Source organism: Chiloscyllium plagiosum, unplaced genomic scaffold (genome assembly GCF_037043375.1).
Source record: "Chiloscyllium plagiosum isolate Xiang-an unplaced genomic scaffold, Cpla_swu_hap1 HiC_scaffold_19, whole genome shotgun sequence".
NCBI lineage: Eukaryota > Metazoa > Chordata > Chondrichthyes > Orectolobiformes > Hemiscylliidae > Chiloscyllium > Chiloscyllium plagiosum.
Window position 1 is genome coordinate 36696296 of NW_028270157.1, and position 26228 is coordinate 36722523.

Genomic DNA, 26228 nt, shown 5'->3' on the forward strand with positions numbered 1-26228 from the left:
TCCCATGTATTGGGACATGCTGGAGCCTTTACTTTTTGTCATATATTTCTTTAATCAAGCAGACTTTATAACAGAATTTGTATGAATTCTTTAAGTTCAAAAGCTCTTTAAATACCAAATTTTTCATAGAAATAATTTAATTGGGGAGGCGAGAGTGCTACTTTGCCTGAACTGAGATGCAGAGATGAGCAAAGTAGACCTGTCAGATCGCCACCATCCTAGGTCCCTCCGTTCCATGGCTTTTCTCATCAACATCCTCAGAGTAACACTGAAACAAATGTTTTCCTTAACTTTGGTTACCAGTTTTAAAAAGTTTCAAAATTCTTTGTGATTGATGCTTGAATAATTCTATTATTTCAAAAGAGATATTAAAATAAACAGGATAATGCCTGGAATAAAGAGTGGATAGCAGAATTTCATTGAATTCATTAATACATGCACACTCATCTCACCACCAGCAATTTTCATCTTTACATTGTTTTAAATTATTTGACTCTAAAACTACATACGAATCTTACCAGATAGTTAATGGTGTAAAATTTGTCATATTCATGATTTTTGGCATTGATTCTGCGATGCTGCTTTTTCCTCATATGATCTTTGAGAGTATTTTTGTCACGGAATGTTTTCTCACAATATAAACACTGTAAACTGCAGAAACAGACATTTGCCAATAACACATTTTTCAAGTGCAAAACTCCTACATAAATTTTCAGTGATCACATAAATGTAATCAACCAGAAAATCATCCGAAAGATCTAAAACCTTGAAATCACATTGTTGATAATTAGCAATTATTTGTACTTGAATAAGTGAATTGAGGGCAAGATCAAAAGAACCATGGATAATGCAGACATCACTCTTTAATGTTTCATTTATCTGGACTCAATGCCACATTCAATTGTGATTTGAATATTCCTACAGAACTGAGAGACAATAACTCAGCAGACCAGTTAATTTCATCACCAAAGACTCAGAGCAGCATGAAGAAAATACATTGCAACAAAAAAAAACATTTTGTCCATGTTTTTAGTTCTGCACTCCTCAGAATAATGCTCAAGAAATACCAAAGGAAAATGAAAACATTGATGCTGAATAAGAATGCTGATTGGTTGGCATATGGATTTTAATTTGTTGAGCCATAGACATGGGGAATGCACTAGTTAATTACAAAGACATGTTTCTCATGGAACCCAATAAAAATATTTGCAAAAGCTATCTCTCATGGAGATCCAATGGCAAAGCCATTTATTTGGACGCATATGGTGACATTAAAACTGAATATCACAGAGTTCATCACAGTTCAGTGAGTACTAATTCAGACAATGATTGTGCATTTAGATTGCCAAGATACAGTATTGTACTGCGAATGTCTAAGGTTTTTTTTAAGTGCTACATTGGTGAATAGAAGCAACCTGATTAGTTAATTTCTTGCTGTACATTGTGCAATGCATTAATAGGCCTGAGGCCATCATGTTTGGTCCTGAAAAATACCGAGTTTGAGATCTCCCTGGAAGGGCATATAATTGCAAAAAGTTTGAGCAACACGTGAAATTAACTGTTTAGAATTACTACGATGCAGGTGCAACACCAGTGGCATCCACCACTAACAAGATGCAGGCATCAAGCCAGGAAGATATTCTGTCAATCTCACAAATGAGTAACATCAGAAAAATAAAATGTAGTGCCAGTGTGATGCTAGGTATATAGGCCATACATAGATGGAGTGTATCAAACAATATTATCTTTTGACTGTTTGGAATAAGCCAAGTGCTGACATATCCAATCAGACCTTGCAAACCTCACACAGTGTCCAACACTAAAAGGTAATTCAGTAAAGGGTCATAGGATTTTAAACTTTAATTCAGTTTTCTCTCTACAAATGCTGCCAGACCTGCTGAGCTTCTCCGGCAATTTCTGTTTTGATTTGCTAAACAACCTTGACTGTGTGACAAATTACACTGACGTCATTTTAGGATTGCCAGTTGGGCTCACAGAATAGTGCATTAAGTATGTTCAGAAAACTACCTACACCAATACATCAGGCCTTGTGCTTTGGAGAGTAATGAACATGGACACAAACTGAGTTCTAAGAAGAGTCATACTGGACTCTAAACTTTAAGTCTATCTCTCTCTCCATAGATGCTATCAGACTTGCTAAATTTCTCCAGCATTTACTGTTTTTCTTTCAGATTTCCAGTATCTGCGTATTTTGATTTTATGTACACACACTGTACCTGCTTTAACTCAACAAAGTAGGTGATAGTCATTCTCTAATTAATTTCTCAGAGCAATGCCTTAAGTAATCAGAATCAACCTGCCTGATTTCAAATTTGAACAAAACTTGGCAGCTAAGTATTGGTCATTACTAACTGGCGCATTCTCCATGGCAATGCTTCCATCAATCAGAGTCCATTTGCCAATCAACCTCCTCTCATGGAATATAATGTTGTTTCCCCTCCACGTTGGTATTTCTTGTATCTTGTCTGGACAAGTGCAAAACACATGTTTTAACAAAGTGCGCCTTTTTTCAGCAATAGTCAGGTTGTGCACGACCAAACAACTGGATTCTCAAGTTGTCATAACCTATGTCTGGAATACACTGAATAAATGGGAGGTAAAAGCAGATGCAATTGTAACTTTTAAAACAGAACTGGATAAATACTTGACAGGAGATCACTGGTAGGTCTGTTGGGGGAACTGGGACTATTTGGATTGCTCTTTAAAAGAACTGACATGATAGGCACGATAGCCTCCTTCTGCAACATTTGGTCATCTGTTTTGTATTACAATCCTGGAGACTTACATTTCTCAACCTGCCGGGAACAGAGATGTGGGAGAGTAGTAGCACATTGCCTAGATCCTTAACTGTTTGCCTGCAAATTCATTTGCTAAAGCAAGTAAATATTTCTTTAAAACTTAATTCAGCACATGTGGTCTTTGCTGATAGGGCCTGCATTTATTGCTCATCCCAAACTGCCCTTGAGAGGGTGGTAGCAAGCTGCTTTGAACTGCTTCAGTCTATTTGATGTAGGCACACTTGCAATCCGGTTAGGGAGGGAGTCTACAGGGAAACTAATATGGTAGCAGTGTAACACAGCAGCTTTTCCACTTTCTTTTCCTCAAGATAACTCATGGCAAGATGCTACTGAAAGAGAATGAACAGGTGAACAGTCTTCTATCTCTGTCACCAATTCATTTACTAACATTCACCAGTTCAAAGAAACATTTTAAGAATGTAGATAGTTTTGAACATGTTTATCACTGGCTGAGACATAGGTTTGGAATAAAGCTGAGAAAAATTAAGGTACAAGAGAAAGTCATTTGTCAGTCAGATGTAAAAGTTGGATTCAACAGTGGAAAGTGGTGACTGAGGAAGTCAGCTGTTGAATTCAAAGTTGCAAATGCAGATTACTGGGTGCTGCTTAAAGGTAAAGGTGCTGAATAAATGACATATGAAAATGCTAAGAGGCATCTGTGGAGAAGGGACAGCCAGCAGGGATCACTGAACAAAAGACATCTGCATTTTCCTTCTCCACAAACAGTACTGAAACCAATCAGTATATTCAATGGAGATGCGTTGACATTATTTGTGGGATCATGCACAAAGAACGATGGCTGACAACTTCTAAAATATTTGGGGTGCAATTTTCTGGGTCTTCAAAATCTAACTGATATCCTCTTCAGATTACCATTGGATTACAGAGAAAAGGTATGACTTAACTTTGTTCTTATGAGACTAATCTTTCTTTTGATGCTTATTCACATTAGTGGCAAGCAATAGGATCAAACTGTTCAATCCCCAGCAGGCCGAGGGAAAATCTTTCAGAGGGTTTGGAGTACAACCTCATTCCCAAAATACCAAGCTTGGAATATTGTAGCACTGCCAAGTGCCAATAACGTTATATTCTGAGGCATATCATCAGATCAGGCTGAAAGCAATAGAATGGATAGCAGAAATGTAGGAACAGTGGAAAAAATATCTCTTGTAAATATTGATACAGTCAAGCCATTTTGCAATGTACAAACTTGGATGTCCAAAGTAAATTTATTCTTTGTTTCTTTGAGTTTGAGAGAATGTTTTGAGGCCATTTTGGAAGATATAACACTTTCACACCTATGTTTTCTTAAGCAGGCCTTGTGAAAAGGACAATATCAAGTGAGCAGTATCGTGTGTGCACTCTGCTGGGTGTAGAACTCTAGTTTAAATTTCCTTCTATTTTTGCAGCTTTATCTGTGTACCTCTACCATTTCCTCTTTTTATTGCTCTTGTTCTGTCTCTATTTAAAACCACAGTGGCCTTTATGGAAAGGATTTCTTGACAAGAGGATGGGAACTGAAGATTTTCCTTCTAAAACTGGTGATATGCAGGGAGAGATATTTCTAATTGTTTAGGTTTCAAAAGGTTCAGGTTTCAAAAGGTTTGTGGATGCACTTTGTGATTTGACAAATGATATGAGACAGTTCATTAGCACTAGGCCTAAATTTAATCTGATGCAACTCTGGCATAAATGTGGTCATTTTAGAAAAAGCAGTTCTGCTGTAATTTGCATTCAAGTATACATTTTACGTTGGCCACATTCTCTTTCGAGAACTATTTTGCTGGAATTTAACATGTATACCCAGGTAATATCTCCGTTATACCTAGTTTTCACCTCAAAGTCACCAATTTTGAGGAGTAAGCATTTTGGAATTTTCTATGCACCCTTGATGGGCTTATTTTTGAAGGTGAGTCAATGTTCATTCTATTTACCAGCTGTTTGGTACGTTAACAACAATACTGGCATCACCTAAATTAAGGCTTATTCATTTTTGGACTGGATGAAATGACCTGGAAGTTAAGATGCATCAAACACAAAATTCTGGTCAATCTTGACAGTGTGCATGTGAAAAGGAAGTTTCCTCTTGTGGAAGATTCTAGAAATGGAGGGTCATTTTAAAAATGGGTCAAACATTTAAAACAGAGATGACCTGAAATACTTTCTGACAGAAGGCATGGATCATTGAGCTTTCTTCCCTTGGAAGGTACTGCAAGCAGAGTCTTTGAATCTATATAAGGTGGTTGGGGGGGGGATGTTTGGATAGGATAGAAGCAAAGGCGTGAAAGGTTATTGGGAGAGGATAGAAATGCAGAGCTGTCAGATGATCTTATTGAAAGGCAGAACAGATTTGCAGGGCTGAATGGCTACTGCTGCTCCTAATTCATATGTTCACATATACAACACACACCATTGCCAGCACATTTATATTTGGATCCAATGAAATCCAGACAGAGTAATTTGCATGTTATCTCTTTTAATAACTTTTTAAGTGAGACTCAATAATTCTACATCCTGATAACTTGACAAATAAAGTCTGAGGTAACTAGGATATTAAAACTGTCAGATTTCTTATGGTTCTGTTCACAGTGAGGTGAGGCCACGCTGTTGCAAAGAAGTGTGAAAGGTGCATAGTCCCGCTGAAATGTTTTGAATACAAGTTTGTTCAAGTGAGCACAAAGACAACTAAAATAAGTGTTGATTGTTGATGGAAAATAAAGTTTTTCACCTGTTACAGACAGATAGAGAAAAACATTCGTTTCTCGTACAAACTACAGTTAACCCAAATACTAAAAATCTATGGAAATAACATGGACAAAATGGCTGCTTTGGCCGAACTGCAGCATAGAAGCATGCACCTAACCTTGATTCTGAGTAAGTTTGAAACTTATCTATTTGCATAGACATAAAGCTGGGCTCACATTATTTACCAAGTGTGCAGAAGCACATTTTCAATGAGTTAAAGTTTCTGAGCAGTCGTACAAAAAAAAAGACTTAGGACCCGAGATACCTAAATTGGCTTTATAATTTGGGAATAATGAAAAAAAATCCTTGCATCCCTTTGAAAGGTAAGGCAAAATGTGTAGGTAATCTGGCCCTTGATATTATATAGGTGTATGATTACTTGAACAAAAAATGAATTTCAAACCAAAATGAACATTTGTGTTGCTTTTCCGATCACAAATGAGAAAAGAAATGCAAAGGTCTAGTTCGATTCTGATACTTGCTCATCATCAATCTGACAGAGGTTTATAAGGATTAAGCCCACAGTCAATTGGCTTGTGGTCTGATTGTTAAAGGATGTTCGAAACAATTTTGCAGTGGGTCATGTTGGGACTCATCTTGACTCACTTGAAATGAAACGAAGGCAAACAAGAGCAGTTGAAAGGAGAAGCGCATTATTTTCCAATCCCTTGCAATTGACAGATAATCAAGAACTTAGCACTATGGCAAAGGCTCCATTTTTGTCTTCCACACACTGTTCAATGCAGCGTCACTGTTGTTTTCATGTATCTATTCAAAAAATTTAAAACATGCATACTTATCCATCTTTTTCTGCACCAAATCCAGGAATTCATTACAGTACACAATATTGTCTGGTAAGCCCACATTAAAAGAATGATCTTTCGCCATGTGGTTGAACAGAATAGCCCTGCATAAACAGATACAAAATAAAACTTGAAATATTATTTTTCACCCAGGTCTTTACTTAACCTTGCATTTTTATAATGTCAAGCTCCCAACATCGGCCATACTTTGGCTCACACTTTCCGTATGCTTCATTTCAAATTGTCTCTCTTGATACAAAAACAGAAGTTGCTGGAAAAATTCAGCAGGTCTCAGAATGGGTTTGAGTTCTGAGGAAGGGTCACTGAAACTGAAGTGTTAACTCTGATTTCTCTCCACAGATACTGCCAGACCCGCTGAGTTTTTTCAGAAATTTGTGATTTTGTTTTTGATTTCTAGCATTTGCAGTTCTTTTGGTTTTTGTTTATGTGCTCCACTCTCAAGAACAGGGTAAGGAGTCAGGATTGAAGTTGACATCAGTTGTAGTGGGAAATAAATGTGTGCTCTTACTTGGCATTATTCGAAATCACACGAAAGCCAACCGAGATAACCAGTGTCAGCCCCAAACAAGAGTAATTCAAGAAAATATAGTTTTATACTTAGAAATTCTCAGTAATTAGTGAAATATGGTATAAACATTGCACAACAATTCAACAAATTAATCACAAATTGCAAACATTTTAATGTTTTCTAATATCAGCCTCAGCATGTGGCTTACCATGGGTTACTAGATGACTAGTTACAAATGGTTAATTGGGAGAAAACACTGGACAATTTCATCAATATCACTTCAAAGTTCCCACAATTAAAAAAGCACAGCTGCTTCAGAAATGACAGACCTGTTTCCTGCAAATTCTTCACTACAAAACATACAGATACGGGCAAAGTTGCTGTCATTCCTTTCCTGTTGTTGCTGTTCCAAAACCTCTTCCTGTAAAAAAGGAAATAAGTCAGAAAAGCTGACCATGTTATATTTATCATAGAGAACAATGAGGGAATAAACAGACAAGATTAAGCAATCATAAAGCTATTGCTGTTTGGATAATATGGATATCTGGTTGTAATCAAATGTATCCTTGCACATCAAAAACTGTAAGCACTGGAGAAACTCAGCAGCTTTGACAGCATTTGTAGAAATAAAAAGTTAAAATTGAACTTCAAAACTGATTGTTGCTGGGAAAAGTTGGTGTTTATGCTGATGATGGGATGGCTGGGGGTGGAGACAGTGAATAGAATATATAGAAATGGTTCCCAGAGAGACACACAGAGAGAAACAGCGTGAGAGCGCGCGAGACAAACAGTGAGAGAGAGCGCGAGAGAAACAGTGAGAGAGAGCGCGAGAGAAACAGTGAGAGAGAGCGCGAGAGAAACAGTGTGAGATCGAGCGCGAGAGAAACAGTGTGAGATCGAGAGCACGAGAGAGAAAGAGAGAGAGACAGAGCGCGCGCAAGAGCGAGAGAGAAGGTATAGATAAAGAGAGGTATAGATAAAGAGAGACAGTTCCTGGGAAGGGTGCTAACGAGAAGTATAAATAGTAGTAAGTGGGTTTGCTGTACTGGGAGCAACTCAAAACTGGACCTGGGTGTAGGGGAGGATAATGAACACAGATGATGGGTTTCACGCTGTAAAATTGTGAAACTCAAGATTAAGTATTGAAGCCTAAGGTACCACAGCAGAAGGGGAGGCGTTGTTCCTCCATCTTGCACGGAACCTCGTTGGAGCACTGTGGCAGGCCGCATGCACACCTTCCATATGAAGCAGCGAATTACTTGCACCACTCAATCTAGTCTACTTTATTTGCTGTTCACAATATGGTTTTGTGTACACTTGGAAGATTAAATTCAGTCTGTGTGACAACTTCAACTTTTGTGTGTCCATAAAAGCAACCCTGAGCTTCCAGTTGTTTGTCACTTAAACCCTTCACTGTGTTCCCATGGCAATATTTCTGCCTCAGGTCAGCTGCAGTGCTCCAGCGAGGCTCAGTGTAAGCTGGGAGAACAGCACCTCATTGCCCACACCTGAAATTTAAACATCCCGAGCAATTACCTCGTAGATCCACAGGTCAGAATAGCTATAGCATCATGATACACATCCTCTGCTATACATCTGGTCTTCAACAAATTGGACATTGAAGATTTGTGCCAATGTTACTAAGTGTCAGCTCGTTTCAATTGAGGAGACTCAGAATGATGTCAGAACATTATGATTTCAGCCTCATTGTCCTTGACATAGAGCATTGAAGTTCAGAGCAGTCCTGACAGAGCTCTGGCATATCTATGTTTTATTCAAATAACCATAAAATGAAGCCTCGTCAGGTTCCTGAATGTTCATAAAAGACTCCTGGGCACTATTTGAGAAGTAGGGAAATTGTGTGTGTTCTGGCTAACATTTGTCTCACCAAGAATAAATGCTGTGGTCAGTTATTTGCTTGTTGTTCAACATGGTTTTTTTTCTGAATTCTATGTTTACCTGCATAACAATAGTTACAAGGAAGGTATTGTTTGCGCAGTGCTTTGAGGTGACCTGAGGTTCTACATGAATTAAAGATCTTTCTTTTGTTTTCCATAATATTTGAAAAACTCTAGAAATATAAGTCTCAAATATGCGTTTTGTATTGATTTTAAGTCTCCATTATGTTTTAGCATTTTTAGGAGCAAACAGAAATTAGTCCACAGGCTTCAGTCCAAACACTAGTGGATAACAGGAAATTCCTGTTATTTTAGGCTACACAAAAACAATCTTTTTTTCCTGACAAATTTGACATTTTGAACATCTGTAATATATTTTCACAGGAATGAAAGTTAATAATTTTTTTCTTTTGATGGTGAAAATATGCTTATATGTAAATGATTGTGTTAACTTTCCTAATTATGTTTTGAACTGTAATTAGATCAGTCTGTGCTACTTATTGGAATAGAAATGCTATTGTGAAATAAGAATACACCATTACATTTTGCATCAGGCACACATTTCTAAACATAGCTTAAGATCTGAATCATGCCTAACTTACAGAATTTGTACAGTGCAACAGAAGGCCACAAGGCCCATCTTTTTGCACTAGCTCTTTAAAAGAAATTCACCTTGTGACATCTCCCACTTCTCCGGGTAACCCCACACATTCTTCCTTTTCAGTCAACTATCTAACTCTCTTGAAAGTCTCAATTGTACCTGTCTCTATCAGTCTCTCAAGTCTGAGCCACTATGACTTGTTGCACAGAAAGCTTTTCCTCACATTACTTAGGCTTTTTACACTTAAAATGTGTGTCATCTCACAGTTAAGGTTTTCATGAGAGTTTCTCTTATCTACTCTGTCTAGTCATGCTTTTAATGTCTGAGACAAATTCTGTGGGTAGGCATTTGCTCTGTTTTGCTCATAGAGTAGTTTTATTTATTAATAAACAAAAGCCAAGTAATACGTAGTGGAACTGAACAGAGAACAACAAAAGAAAAGAACAGGCTATTTGCACCGCATCTTTCAAATTCTCAAGTATTCCAAATTGCTAAGCAGTCATTTACCTTTGACATCTCAGATTGAATTGTGCATAGGAGGGGAGCACAAACAAGGAGATAAATTCAACCAGTGAAAATACCAAGTTCTTCCTGGAATTGGCATGCAGTGGGTCCTTGATTTATGATCATCTGACTTACGAATGTTCATATTGCAAATGTAATCCCAAATAGTGGTGTAATGTTAAAGACCTGACAAACAAACATTTCCAGTACTTATGAACAGCTGTTTCACATTGTCCTGCACTGTGTTCCGATTTGCATACAAATCGACTTGCACATGGAAAACAGGGAGTGCCTGTATATTCATTTGAAGAGGCAAATAATACTTCACCAATGCCTTGATTACTTCTCCTGGATTAGTGTTCAAACACAGTAAGTAGGGCTTGAACCCAGGACCGTCTGACTCACCACAGAGCTGAGGGTGGCCACACAAATGCAGTTTAAGTTGGATTTTATAATTTGTTAGCAGTCAAAGAAAATAGTTATACATTGCACTGAAAATAGTTATACATTGCTCAAAGCTGCTGTCCGATACTACCGTGATCCAGTTTTACCCAAGCAAATTTGTTTTGTTCACTTCAAAGACAATTTGGTCCAATCCGACTGTGTGGCGTCTCTAAAATACATTCTCAATTGATCCTGTTAATCAACTCTTTCTATTACTGGGATTGTATTATAGACCCCCCCCAATAGTCAGAGGGAAATTGAGGAAAAAAAACTTGTAAGGAGATCTCAGCTATCTGTAGAAATAATAGGGTAGTTATAATAGGGGATTTTAACTTTCCAAACATCGACTGCCATAGTATTAAAGGTTTAGATGGAGAAGAATTTCTCAAGTGTGTACAAGAAAATTTTCTGATTCAGTATGTGGATGTACCTACTAGAGAAGGTGCAAAACCTGACCTACTCTTGGGAAATAAGGCAGGGCAGGTGACTGAGGTGTCAGTGGGGGAGCACTTTGCTGCCAGCGACCATAATTGTATTCATTTTAAAATAGTGATGGAAAAGGATAGACCAGATCTAAAAGTTGAAGTTCTAAATTAGACAAAGGTCAATTTTGACGGTATTAGGCAAGAACTTTCGAAAGCTGATTGGAGGCAGACGTTCGCAGGTAAAGGGATGGCTGGAAAATGGGAAGCCTTCAGAAATGAGATAACAAGAATCCAGAGAAAGTATGTTGTGGTTCTGTTCGCCGAGCTGGAAGTTTTTGTTGCAAACGTTTCGTCCCCTGGCTAGGCGACATCATCATGTTGCCAGGGGACGAAACGTTTGCAACAAAAACTTCCAGCTCGGCGAACAGAACCACAACAACGAGCACCCGAGCTACAAATCTTCGCACAAACTTTGAACCAGAAAAAGTATATTTCTGTCAGGGTGAAAGGGAAGGCTGGTAGGTATAGGGACTGCTGGATGACTAAAGAAATTGAGGGGTTAGTAAAGAAAAAGAAAGAAGCATATGTCAGGTATAGACAGGAGAGATCGAGTGAATCTTTAGAAGAGTATGAAGAAAGTAGGAGCGTACTTAACAGTGAAATCAAGAGGGCAAAATGGGGACATGAGATAGCTTTGGCAAATAGAATTAAGGAGAATCCAAAGGGTTTTTACAAATATATTAAGGACAAAAGGGTAACTAGGGAGAGAATAGGGCCCCTCAAAGATCAGCAAGGCGGCCTTTGTGTGGAGCCACAGAAAATGGGAGAGATACTAAATGAATATTTTGCATCAGTATTTACTGTGGAAAAAGATATGGAAGATATAGACTGTAGGGAAATAGAAGGTGACATCTTGCAAAATGTCCAGATTACAGAGGAGGATGTGCTGGATGTCTTGAAACAGTTAAAGGTGGATAAATCCCCAGGATCTGATCAGGTGTACCCGAGAACTCTGTGGGAAGCTGGAGAAGTGATTGCTGGGCCTCTTACTGAGATATTTGTATCATTGATAGTTACAGGTGAGGTGCTGGAAGACTGGAGGGTGGCAAACGTGGAGCCACTGTTTAAGAAGGGTGGTAAAGACAAGCCAGGGAACTATAGACTGGTGAGCCGAATCTCGGTGGTGGGCAAGATGTTGGAAGGAATCCTGAGGGACAGGATGTACATGTATTTGGAAAGGCAAGGACTGATTCGGGATAGTCAACATGGCTTTGTGCATGGGAAATCATGTCTCACAAACTTGATTAGTTTTTTGAGGAAGTAACAAAGATTGATGAGGACAGAGCAGTAGATGTGATCTATATGGACTTCAGTAAGGCGTTCGACAAGGTTCCCCATGGGAGATTGATCAGCAAGGTTAGATCTTACGGAATACAGGGAGAACTAGCCATTTGGATACAGAACTGGCTCAAAGGTAGAAGACAGAGGGTGGTGGTGGAGGGTTGTTTTTCAGGCTGTAGGCCTGTGACCAGTTGAGTGCCACAAGGATCACTGCTGGGTCCTCTACTTTTTGTCATTTACATAAATGATTTGGATGCGAGCATAAGAGTAAGTTTGCAGAGGACACCAAAATTGGAGGTGTAGTGGACAGCGAAGAGGGTTACCTTAGATTGCAATAGGATCTGGACCAGATGGGCCAATGGGCTGAGGAGTGGCAGATGGAGTTTAATTCAGATAAATGCGAGGTGCTGCATTTTGGGAAAGCAAATCTTAGCTGGACTTATACACTTAATGGTAAGGTCCTCGGGAGTGCTGCTGAACAAAGCGACCTTGGAGTGCCGGTTCATTGCTCCTTGAAAGTAGAGTCGCAGGTAGATAGGATAGTGAAGAAGGCGTTTGGTATGCTTTCCTTTATTGGTCAGAGTATTGAGGACAGGAGTTGGGAGGACATGTTGCGGCTGTACAGGACATTGGTTAGGCCACTTTTGGAATACTGCGTGCAATTCTGGTCTCCTTCCTATCGGAAAGATGTTGTGAAACTTGAAAGGGTTCAGAAAAAATTTCCAAGGATGTTGCCAGGGTTGGAGGATCTGAGCTACAGGGAGAGGCTGAACAGTCTGGGGCTGTTTTCCCTGGAGCATCAGAGGCTGAGGGGTGACCTTATAGAGGTTTACAAAATTATGAGGGGCGTGGATAGGATAAATAGACAAAGTCTTTTCCCTGGGGTCGGGGAGTCCAGACCGAGAGGGCATAGGTTTAGGGTGAGAGGGGAAAGATATAAAAGAGACCTAAGGGGCAATGTTTTCACGCAGAGGGTGGTACGTGTATGGAATGAGTTGCCAGAGGAAGTGGTGGAGGCTGGTACAATTGCAACATTTAAGAGGCATTTGGATGGGTATATGAATAGGAACGGTTTGGAGGGATATGGGCCGGGCGCTGGCAGGTGGGATTAGATTGGGTTGGGATATCTGGTCGGCATGGATGGGTTGGACCGAAGGATCTGTTTTCATTCTGTACATCTCTATGACTCTAACTGAGCCTTACAGGTTCTTTGCTTCAACATTTCTCCAGTTACTTTTAAAATAAGAGATTATAAATTCTCCTCGTATAATTATAGCAGAGCCTGAAGTTGCCGCAATGATAGACAAATGAACAATAGCCATCAAGGGATTAGGATGTTAGGGCAGGGGGTCAGGGTAAAATTGAGGGAAGGGAGAGAGTGAGAGAGACACACACCTGCAAATTCACTGCAGGTAAATAATGGAAGTGTTCCCGCTGATCAGTGAATGGGGATCAAAGTGAGGCAAAGCTAGAAGAAATAAAGGGGAAGGGAAGAGGAATATTTTTCCAACAGCTATTGGACGAATCTAAATTTCCTGGAAATACAGAGCAGAATTTAGTCTTGGTATTAGATAATCAGCACCAGTCTCCAGATGGAGAAAACGTGACAGATACAAACGCCCATCAGACAATTCGTGGGACTATACCAGGCTTTCCTAGGATCCAGGATTCCAGAGGCATGTGTCCCACACAGAAGACCTACAATCAAAGGCTTGCAGTTCTCCATTGCTGACAGAGGTAGTTGCTGAGGAAGACAAAAGAGACTTGGGAACTTTAGTTCAGGATACTCTTATGGATAACATGCAGGTTCAGTGGCAGTTGGGAAGATAAATACGATGTTAACATTCATGTCTAGGAGGGTAGAATACAAGAACAGATGTGCTGTTGAGGCTGCATAAAGCTCTGGTCAGACTGCATTTGGAATATTTTCAGCAGGTTTGAGCCCTGTATCCAAGGAAAAATTTGCTGGTGTTGGAGGGAGTCCAGGGGAGGTTTATAAGAATGACCCTGGGATGAAAAGCTTGTCATGTGAAGAGCGGTTGAGGACTCTCAGTCTGTACTTGATGGGGTTTAGAAGGATGGGGGAAAGAATCTGATTGAAATTTACAGATTACTGACAGACCTGGATAGGATGGACATGGATAAAAATGTTTTCACTAGGAGGAGAAACTAGGACAACTCTTTAGAAGTGAGATGATGAGGAACCCATTGCCACAGAAATCTGTGGAGGCCACGTCATTGAGCATATTTAAGACAGAGATAGGCAGGCTCTTGATTGGTAAGGGGATCAAAGGTTGTGAGGACAAGGCAGGAGAATGGGATTGAGAAACATTTAAATCATGATTGAATGGTGAAACAGACCCAATGGGTTGACTGGTCTAACTCTGCTCCTATTTTATGGTCTTAAGATGCATTTTGGGAGGTCTAAGAAGGGAGGGATGTACAGAATGGCTGATGAGTCACTAGGGAGTACTGAGGAACAATGAGGCCTTAATATCAAGCTCCAAAGATCCCTGAAGGTGTCAGCAAAATGAGAGTGAAGGAGATTTATGGGGTGCTTCTCTTCGTTTGCTGGAGCACAGAATACAGGAGCAAGAACATTTGATTACAACTTTATAAAACATTGGTTAGGCCACAGACGGAATACTGTGTGCAGTTCTGGTTGCCACACTATCATAAAGACGTGATTGCACTAGAGAGGGAGTAGAAGAGATTCACCAGGATGCTGTCTGGGATGAAAAGTCTCAAATAGGAGGACAGACTCAATAGGCTGGGTTTGTTGTCCTTTGAGCAGAGGAGGCGGCGGGGGGGGGGGGGGGGGGGGGGGGGGAGGGGGGGGAGAGAGAATCTAATTGAGATTTACAAAATTATGAGAGTCTGTGGATTGTGACAATCTTTTCTCCATTGCAGACATCCTTAAGACGACAGGGCATATCTTTACAGCAAGGAATAAGTTATTTAGAAGAGATCTGACAGAAATGTTTTTTTCATCCACAGAGTAGTCGAGACAGGAAGGTGCTGCCTGAGAGTGGTAGAGGCAGTTACTCTTGCAACATTTATGAAACATCTGGATGAACACTTAAAATGCTAGGGCACAGTCATTATGGACCAAGTGCAGGTAAATGGGAATAGTTCAGTTTGGTGCTTGTCGGTCAGCATAGACATGATAGGGTGCATTGTCTGTTTCTATGCCATATGATTCTATGATTCTAAGGACTAAAGGTAAAAATAATAATTTGGGGTTGAATTGAAATATGAAATAAAATCTTTATGATATCAACTAGAGAAAAACTATTAATAATGACTAATAGATATTTTGAACAGTAAGATTATGACTCTAATCCTTTTATACTCCACATACAACTTAGATATTCACGATTAATAAAAGTAATCATAAGTGAATAATCAAACTGCAGTTGCACACACCGCAGACTGCACTTTAAATATTTGATTTAGTCAAGGTAAGTCTTAGGCAGACACTTATGACACAAGAGATTGCTGCATTTTTAGCTTGCAAGAGACTGGAATTCCTCTCTTTCCAAAATCGAGCCTTGGACACTCTGAAACCATTGACTTAGACTGCCTCAATGTCTGCTCAAACTTGGGAGTACAATCCCAGTAATCAAGGTCTCTCAGATTCCTGGAAGTGCTCCAATGAGTTTATTTACTGTTTCAACTTTTAAGATGGGTAGCTTTAACAAGCTGCTGCTGAATTTCTTTAAGCTCCAATCTTTCTCAGCTGCATCAGCAAATTGTGCTTGTGGACTAAGTTCACCCTATTCTCAGTTCTGCTCTGGTTTTCAGGGCCTTCTCCTGCCTAACAGCAATACCTGAACCTACCTTTTAGCTATAGCACTCACCTTCAAAATGCAACTAACTTCTCCCAATAAACTCAACACCAGATGATCTGAAAACAGAGGACCTTAAGATATAACCTCTCCATGTATCCTACACTGCTCAGGCTGTCTTTAACCTTGAGTTTTCTTAATGCTTTAAGCTAAATTAGCTCTCATGCCCTCTGAGCTGTTGTTAATGCAAGCTTCACAGGTGCATCTCCAGCTAAGCAAACTATCTGCTTTTTTAAACTCCATCTCTTCTATTCTGATTTATTAAATGGACATTGTATTTGCTTTGGGTGTTCTGATGATCACTCAAGCCCAGCATTTTGATAACCTTATCTTGCTGACTGTTTGCCTCTAAAAACAATATGCCCCAATCGTTTAATTCCATGAAACTCTGAAATGCTTCAAGTGCACTGTTCTATTTTCTACCAACTTCAATACCTCACAAAATTATATACTAAAACACATGAAAACAATATTTGCAATACCAAGCCATATTGCCATTAGATGTATTTGACATGCTTCAGGATTTCACAATCAACGGCCTGCTCCATGATAAATTGAAAATAAATGGGAGTATTTCATATTGCACCTTCCATAGCTGTTTTGTGATAAGAAACTCATTTCAATGGGAAAATATGAGCATAACCAAACATCATTCTAATTTTGCCACACTTCCAACACATGGATGCCTAAATATAAGTGTCCAACCCAAAGTAGTTGCTTTTTTAAAACATCTGATTTGCCTTGAACTTTTCATCTTATATTTAAGATACTTACAAATATTTGCATCCACTGCACAATTCAATCAGCCAATTTGGCAACAATAATAGAAAACAAGGGAGTCTTAAGCAAATGGAAACTTAATTGCTGCTAGGACAGATCTAACAGTATGCATTCGAATTACTGAAGTACAGAATCATCTTTAATAATATTATTTGTATTGACATATGCTAGTTTCCTGGCAGAGATGCAGATTAAAGTTGACAAAAATCAGCTGTTTAGGGATAATACAGCAATGATGCACTACATCTCAATCTCAGGTTTCTGACATCACATGTACCAGCATAATTTTTTTTATGCAAGGTTTTTAAAAAAGATTATTGCTCTTCACAATTCTTAATCATGAAAGAGAAAAAAAAAAACACTCATTTTACAAATGTCAATGCTGAAATCTCTTTGGCAACAGACTCCATTAAGATGGCTATCAATGCAGGAGCACGGAGCCGGCTTGGGAAAAATGAGCCGATAGAAATGAATTAGCAGGCTTCATGAATAAGAAAATAATTGAACAATAATGTGAATAAATGTAACTTTCAAGAGAGGTTGAGGATATAGATCCACAAACTGCATGAGGAACCAGAAATAAAAAATGTTCTGGATTTTATATACAGCAATGGTTAATAAAGTGAAATGGTCATGATAAATCTATACAGAATAGGTTAGAGAATTGCCTGTGGTTTCGGGAAAGCCATAAGAGTGAGGATCTTTGAAGGCTTGAAAAATGTGGGAATAGAAAACTAGGCTGAGACGATAAAGTTACAATAACAGGTTTGAAAAGCAAGGGCTGCGCACAGTGAGCAGAGAATAGTAACAGAATACCGAAAACCAGTCTTCAAAGCTTGAGGAGACTTATATATGGTAAATAACAAAACACTTATTTTCACTGTTCGGTACATGCAAAAGTGGACATAAACTTGCAGATAAATCAAAGCAGAAGTTCAAAGTCAAAATACTGGACTATGGAAAGTATTATATTTGGTGCTTTAAAGCAGAAGTAGAGACAGTTGAGAAATAGACAAATTATAAAGTTGAAGGAAAGAACAGGTGAATGGTATGACAGTCAATGGCTCCAATGTGAAACTAGTTTTCACAAAGGCAAAGTACTGTCATTAAGAAGCAACAAATACTATTCCAACACAGCCCGAGAAACTAGCTGCTTCTTTAATAGCTTTTCTGTCATCCTAAGAAGTGCAAATGTCTACTGATGATTGCACAGATTTCATTTCCATTCATAATAACATAAATAAAGAAATTCTCTTTGCCCAGATGGAACAAGACCTTTCAGGCTTGGGATGAGAAGTGATGAGTAATATTTACATTACACAAGTTTCGGCCAACAGCTATTTACAAAAAGACAGTCCAATCATTTTCCCTCAACATTCAATTGCATTATTCTTCCAGAATCCTCCATAATCATCATCTTTGGGCCTATAATGCACCAGAAATTTAATTGAACTAGTTAATAAATATTGAAGTTACACTTAATGGGGTTGGAACTTTGTGGCAACAAAATGACCTCGGTGATATTAACTGTTATACATATATTTTAATGCCATTTATTTTAAGTTGAGTTTTGAATTTTGGGGTAGAAACACATGGGTTTTCTGTGTATCTGAAGTTAATTATTAATTTGTAAAGATTTTTGGAGACATTGTGATCTGTTTAAACACAGTTTATGAGGGCTACCCTGGCAGCATGATAGGACTGTGGTTACTTTAGGATTTTATTATGTGAGCAGTATGAACCATTCTCATTTGTAGTCTGTTAGAAACTTCTAGACTTAGGGAGGTTTCTTTAGCTTAAAGGAAACATCAATAGCAGCTATGATGATTTCTGTTTCAGCTTAACTTTCAATTAGACAGTCCGGTGAAGTCCTTGCATGTATAGACCAGTGCTCCTGTGAAGGGCAGAACATAGTAAACTAGATTATCTTAGAGCAAATGTTTGTGATATTTGCAGACCAGAAGAGTTGAGATAAAACCATCAAGAGGATGAAAATTAGAGTCTGTTTAAACTCAGGTATACAACTGTTCCAGGAAAAAGCTAATCAGTGGGGTTCCAATCTAGAAGTTAAAGTCACAGTTAAATTAACTCTAACTACTAAGAGAATGGGATTCTGGTGTGAGCATTGTACAAGAGTTGACACTGTGTACTGTACAAGGTATACGGTTTTTTTTGTACAGGAGTGCTTTGGAATTAATGGAATTACACTTCCACTATGTTTAAAACTCTCTAATTACTGTTCTAAGTAAATAAAAGTTTATTTTAGATCTTCATTTCTTTTGCTTAATAAACTTCTGTTTTATTGTTAAAACAAAATCTGTAATACAGCACATTTCTATCTCAAAGAAAGATCAACTCATTAAATCAAAAACACGATCTATCAAGCCAGGTTTCTGTCTGGAATCGGACTTGTCCAGAAATAACATTCGCTAAGATCATAATACCTCTGAATTACAGAATGCTTGTCCACTACCTGCAAGGCACAAGTCAAGAGTATGTTGGAATACTCTTCATTTGCCTCAAGGAACACAGCTCCAATGCTCAAGTAGTTTCAAAACAACCAGAAAAAAAGCAGTTTTCTTAACTGTAGCCCATCCACCGTGGACCACAGCATCAGTAGTGTATACCATGCACAAATGTATTGGACGGATAGTGTGGTGCTGGAAAAGCACAGCAGGTCAAGCTGCATCTGAGGAGCAAGAGAATCAACGTTTTGGGTATAAGCTCTTCATCACTGGGGCAACTCACCAAGGCACAAACTCTAGCTTAGACAGATAAGGGCAGCGGACACATGGGGGAACAACAACTGTAAGCTCCCCCCAAACCATACATGCAACTGACATTTTATGTATTCATGGGATGCGGCTGAAGAATGCTGTTAACTACCATCTACTGGAGGATAATTAAGATTGGGCAATAATTCTTGGCCACGCAGGTGACATCCTTCATAGCATGAACAAATAAAACACCAATAGGGTGTTTTAAAAAAACTAATAGGACATCTGCGTTCTGATTTTAACAGCAAAAGACTTTCAGAGACATAAAAAGATTTTATTGTAAATGTATTACATAATAAAAACATCAGTTTCAAGCTTCCTTCTTGCCAACACCAACTGGGGAAGAACTCAGCATTAAAAAAAAAACCCTCATGATCAATTAACAAATAATAAATACTATGACAAGAACCAAAAGCTAAAAGCAAAAAACAAAGCAAGGTGGGGTGGCAATCAAAATATTGGGGGAAGGCAGAACTAATGCATCCTGGCTCTTCTACTGCCCACCAATTCTGGAAAATCTTGAGGATACCTGTAGACACTGTGCTCTCTGTCCAAGGAGGTCAAGCCACAGCATAATTGTGGAAGAGAGGCACTCATGTCAGGGTTCATGACCCCTTCCACAGCCCACTGCCTGGGCCTATGAGAACTCAACATCCTTTTTTTAAAAAATCAAACTGCTCCGAGGCATTGGGAGTGCATGGTATTCTTACTTTATTTTTCATGCTACACAGGATGTCACTTGAATGGCCAGGAATTATTGCCCAATTCAAATTATCCTTCAGAAGATGGGAGTCAGCAGCATTCTTACGTAGCAAGAGATGGGAATGTTTAAACTAAAATGAAGCTGAAGGGAAAAGTAACGCACTCCAACTCCCATTGTGTCCAAATATGTGACTCGAAAGGCATAAGCAGATTTAGCAGCCTCCAATGTGGTAGCTTATCAAAGACTTTTTGGGAATCCAGATAAATCACGTCCACTGGCTCTTCTTTGACTAACTTGCTCATCACCAACTGAAAGAATTCTAACAGATCTGTCATGCATTACTCTCCTTTCACAAAGCTGTGCAGATGCAGCCCTATGCTGTACCATGCACTTCCAACATCTCATTCTTAACAATGGACTCTAAAATCTTACAAATAACCAAGATCCTGACAGTGATATTAATTTATGGTCATACTGGAATGATCAGTTAACTATCTTCCATGGATTTCTGGCAGTCATTCATTATCAGTTTTCACATCAGGCCTGCATTTTCCAAATTCAGAAATCTATTAAAGGTACCATATTCTTCAAATTGTCTTTCAGCCATTCTATGCTTATTCAAAGTTTGGGAGAAGAGTTGTAGCGCGGGTGCTCGTTGTTGTGGTTCTGTTCGCCGAGCTGGGAATTTGTGTTGCAGACGTTTCGTCCCTGTCTAGGTGACATCCTCAGTGCTTGGAAGCCTCCTGTGAAGCGCTTCTGTGATGTTTCCTCCGACATTTATAGTGATTTGTATCTGCCGCTTCCGGTTGTCTGTTCCAGCTGTCCACTGCAGTGGCCGGTATATTGGGTCCAGAACTCTCAGTAGCTGGAAATGACTGTCTTCTGAAATTTATTTTGAGAGTGGCAATCATTGTTCAAAACGCAAATCAAAATTAAAACCAAATTTCAGTGCATGAGCTTTAAATGTAACTGAGCAGTTTAAATGTAAGCACAAACTCCAAAATTTTTCAATTAAATTTCTTTAGCCTTGGACGTAACCCCTCAAAACTTCAGGACTGATGGTCAACCGTATTAAATTTATCAAACATTTACCATGTCTCGTAAGCTTTCAACAAGTCACCCTTTTTGAAAACGTCCATAAATCATATTAAAATCTCTAATCCAGCTCTGGTATTCAAGTCCGTTAGGTTCCGTTCCAAAAACACTAGACTTCTAATTTTACTTTGTCCTACTAAGGATAAAGCTAAAATCATATCTTGCTTCTTCTTAGTTACGGAAGTCACAGAGTTCACATCTCCACCTCATTCTTCCAGTACTTTTACAGCTCCAATTCCAAACCTTCTAATGGATAAACATAACTGGTGTTTTGCAACACGACTCAACCATTTCACTTTAAAATGCTGTGCTGCTACCAGAAACAGGAATTACCTTCTGCTTTATTTTCCCAGCTGAAAAGATGGATGTTAATCCTCTGCTACTATGTTTTATTCACGAATACACACATCATGAATTAGGCAGCAAAAGGCTTTCAGGGATTAACAAAAGTTTGTCTGTAAACCTATAGCGCAGTATAAATTTTAGTTTCCATCTTTCACTTCTGGACTCATAGGAGAAGAGGTAGGGTGTTAAATCAAAATGATGTTGGATGGAGAGAATATGAACTCCAGTCGTGTGGGGCCCACCTCGCTCCAAAAACTTTGATGGTGCTTGGTGGACACGGTGTACTCTCTCTCCAAGGATACAACTGCAGCAGCAAAAGAAAGGTAGGCGGTCATGATTTACCACCTCCTCAGTGACCCATTGCCTGGAAGAACTCAGATGTTAAATACAAAATCCAGTGACTTCAGTCCTTTGAGCTCTCAATCAATTCTGGAGTACATGTGTGCCTTAATGGGATGTGCATTTCTGACTAACATGGATGCAGGTGTAGTACAGAAATTTAAAGCAAAGGTACCACTGTAATCTGACAGTTTAACTAAGATAAACAGATGAAAATATTGGGGGGATTTATTAACTGAAGTAACTTAAAGAAAGGTGCATAGTTACAAAAGTATCAATGTTGCTATTTTTCATATTGTTGCATACTGAGTCAGCACTGCTGAGTATTTACAGCGCTTACTTCAGAACAACAGTGTTCTGATTCTGTTTTTGTTTTAGAGAATTTGGTGATGGAATATTTTAAAGTTTGTGGTTTGGAGGGAGGTTTGGTCGAAAAGCTGTGGATCAAGAATCTCAGAATTGGACAGTGAGGAAGGTTATCAAAGGAAAGTTGGGTGGAGAAATGGCAGATGGAGTTTAATTTGGCTAAGTGCAAGGTGATACATTTTGGGAGGCCAATTCCAAAAGGAAAGTATATTGCAAATAGCAGGACCCTTAAAAACACTGATCAACAGAGGGATCTTGAGGTGCAAGTCTATAGCTTCCTGAAAGTGGCAAGTTGGTAAGGAAGGCGTACGACATGCTTGCCTTTATCGGTCCAAACATTGTACAAAAATTGGCAAGTCATGTTGCAACTGTATAAAACTTTAGTTAGTACACATTTGGAATACTGTGTGCCGTTCTGGCCCTCACACTATAGGGGGAGGATGTGGAGGCTTTGGAGAGGGTGCAAAAGAGGATATTGCCTGGATTGGAGTGGATTAGCAATAAGGAGAAGTTGGACAAACTTGGATTGGTATATAAAGTTAAGAAAGGCACGGAGAGGATGGATAGTCAAGCGTCTCTTTCCCAGGGTGGAAATGTTAAATACCAGGTAGCATGTATTTAAAGTGAGAGGGAAAAAATTCAAGGGAGATGTGTAAGGTAAGATTTTTACCTGTCATAGGTACCTGGAACACACTACCAAGGGAGTAATTAGTAGCAAATATGATATCAATGTTAAAAAGGCATTCAGATAGACATGTGAGCAGGCAGGGAATAGAGCAATACGATCCATGGTGCAGGCAGATGGGATTAGTTTAGAATGGCATCATGGCTGGCAGAGATAGTGGGCCAAAGGGCCTGCTCATGTTTTATGTTCTGTGTAACACAGGAAACTCAGTAGTTAATTTGTGCATTGCATTGACCCCAACAGGACCGTGGTAATGTCTAGAACAATTTTTTAAAAAATTCAAATTCATGGATAGAGACTTTAGCTGTTTTTTAAAAAAGATTCAGTAGCATAACTTTTTATGTCCACCTTAGAAAATAGATAGCAAGTTGGTTCAAGTCTCATCCCAAAAAAATGGCAAATGAGAGAGTGGAGCACTCTCGCAGTACTGCATTTAGAGTATCAATCTATTGTTTTTTGTATTTGAGTGTTTGGCATCCGTGATGAACTTACAACCTCTTCAGAGGTAACAGTGCTCCAAAGTGAGTCAGGGCTTGCCATCCAAAGTTGAGTACAGTTCCTAAATATTTCCTGTAGAAACATTTGTTTCTTCAATGTGAGATCCATATATACAAATGTTATCATACAGGGGATCAGTTAACTACAGTATGTACTTACAGTTGACACCCAATCCAGAAGTGCACTTTCTTCAGTGGTGATGGGATAACCATCAGGTACAAGATTGGAGTGGATTAGCAATAAGGAGAAGTTGTGTAGTTGTGACCAACATAAATGAGGGATCAAACAGATGCTCCTTCTCTCCCAGGTAGTCTCAGAAACAAAACACTATCCATCTGGACATATATGAATCTGAACTGCAGGCAAGCAAAACAGTGGCAGCTTCAGTCATACAGTCACAGATGTACAGCATGGAAACAGACCCTTCGGTCCAACTCGTCCCAGATATCCTAACCTAATCTAGTCCCATTTGCCAACAATTAGATCATATCCCTCTAAACCCTTCCTATTCATATACCCATCCAGATGCCTTTTAAATGTTGCAATTGTACCAGCCTCAATACTTCCTTCGGCAACTCATTCCATTTATACACAACCCTCTGCATGAAAAAGTTGCCCCTTAGGTCCCCTTTATATTTTTCCTGTCTCATCCTGAATCTATGCGCTTTCTTTCTGGACTACCCCAACCCAAGGAAAAGACTTTGCCTATTTATCCTATCCATGCCCCTCAATTTTGTAAACCTCTCTAAGGTTACCCCTCAGCCTCCGACGCTCCAGGGAAAACAGTGTCAGCCTATTTAGCCTCTCCCCGTAGCTCAAATCCTCCAACCCTGGCAACATTCTTGTAAATCTTTTCTGAACCCTTTCAAGTTTCACAACATTCTTCCAATAGGAAGGAGACCAGAATTGCACGCAGTATTCCAAAAGTGGCCTAACCATTGTCCTGTATAGCTGGAACATGAGCTCCCAATTCCTTTACTTAATCCTCTGACCAATAAAGGAAAGCATACCAAACACTTTCTTCACTATCCTGTCAGTTTTGGGCCCCACACCTCAGGAGGGACATACTGGCACTGGAGCGTGTCCAGCGGAGATTCACACGGACGATCCCTGGAATGGTAGGTCTAATATACGAGGAACGGCTGAGGATCCTGGGATTGTACTCATTGGAGTTTAGAAGGTTAAGGGGAGATCTAATAGAAACTTACAAGATTAAACATGGCTTGGAAAGGGTGGACGCAAAGAAATTGTTTTCGTTAGGCGAGGAGACTAGGACCCGTGGGCACAGCCTTAGAATTAGAGGGGGTCAATTCAGAACAGAAATGCGGAGACATTTCTTCGGCCAGAGAGTGGTGGGTCTGTGGAATTCATTGCCGCGGAGTGCAGGGGAGGCCGGGACGCTAAATGTCTTCAAGCCAGAGATTGATAAATTCTTGATGTAACAAGGAATTAAAGGCTACGGGGAGAATGCGGGTGTGGAGTTGAAATGCCCATCAGCCATGATTAAATGGAGGAGTGGACTCGATGGGCTGAATGGCCTTACTTCCACTCCTATTGTCTTATGGTCTCACCTGCGACTCCACTTTCAAGGAGCTATGAACCTGCACTCCAAGGTCTCTTTGTTCAGCAACACTCCCTAGGACCTTACCATTAAGTGTGTAAGTCCTGCTAAGATTTGCTTTCCCAAAATGCAGCACCTCGCATTTATCTGAATTAAACTCCATCTGCCACTCCTCAGACCTACCTGATCAAGATCCTGTTGTAATCTGAGGTCACCTTCTTGGCTGTCCACAATACCTTCAATTTTAGTGTCATCTGCAAACTTACTAACTGTACTCTTGTGTTCACATCCAAATCATTTATATAAATCTCAAAAAGCAGTGGACCCAGCACTGATCCTTGTGGTACACCACTGGTTACAGGCCTCCAGTAAGAAAAGCAACCCTCCACCACCACCCTCTGTCTTCTACTTTTCAGCCAGTTCTGTATTCAAATGGCTAGATGTCCCTGTATTCCATGAGATATAACCTTAATAACCAGTCTCCTATGAGAGATCTTGTCGAACAGCTTACTGAAGTCCATATAGATCATGTCTACTGCTCTGCTCTCATCAATCCTCTTGAGTTATTTCTTCCAAAAACTCAATCAAGTTCATGAGACATGATTTCCCATGCACAACGCTATTCTGACTATCCCTAATCAGTCCTTGCCTTTCCAAATACATGTAAATCCTGTCCCTCAGGATTCCCTCCAATAACTTGCCCACCACTGACCTCATGCTCACCAGTCTATAGTTCCCTGGCTTTTCCTTACCACCATTCTTAAATAGTGGCACCACAATAGCCAACCTCCAGTCTTCCGGCACTTCACCTGGGATGACACAAAATATTTCAGCAAGGGGCCCAGATATCACTTCCCGAGCTTCCCACAGAGCTGCAGAGCACACCTGAGCAGGTCTTAGGGATTTATCCACTTTTATGCATTTCAGGACATCCAGCACCATCTCCTCTGTAATATAGACATTTTTCAAGATGTCACCACATACTTCCCTACATGCTGTATCTTCAATGTCCTCTTCCACAGTGAACACTGATGCAAACTACTCGTTTAGTATCTCCCCCATCTCCTGCGGCTCCACACAAAGGCTGCTTTGCTGATCTATTCTCTCCCTAGTTACCCTTTT

At 39.6% G+C, this 26228-nt stretch overlaps 1 protein-coding gene and 1 long non-coding RNA gene across 2 annotated transcripts in view; one reads left to right on the plus strand and one right to left on the minus strand.

The window, feature by feature from the left end:
• znf277 (zinc finger protein 277) overlaps nucleotides 1–26228 on the minus strand; it is a 74921-nt gene that overhangs the window by 25357 nt on the left and 23336 nt on the right. The window contains exons 5-7 of the mRNA XM_043709521.2: nucleotides 7226–7317; nucleotides 6361–6471; nucleotides 519–651 (exon numbers count right to left, since the gene is read on the minus strand). Coding sequence (XP_043565456.2) covers nucleotides 519–651; nucleotides 6361–6471; nucleotides 7226–7317 — 336 coding nt within the window. The remainder of the gene's footprint in view (nucleotides 1–518; nucleotides 652–6360; nucleotides 6472–7225; nucleotides 7318–26228) is intronic.
• The window catches only part of LOC148146757 (uncharacterized), a 41656-nt gene that overhangs the window by 3868 nt on the left and 11560 nt on the right, over nucleotides 1–26228 (plus strand). The gene's annotated exons all lie outside the window — the stretch shown is intronic.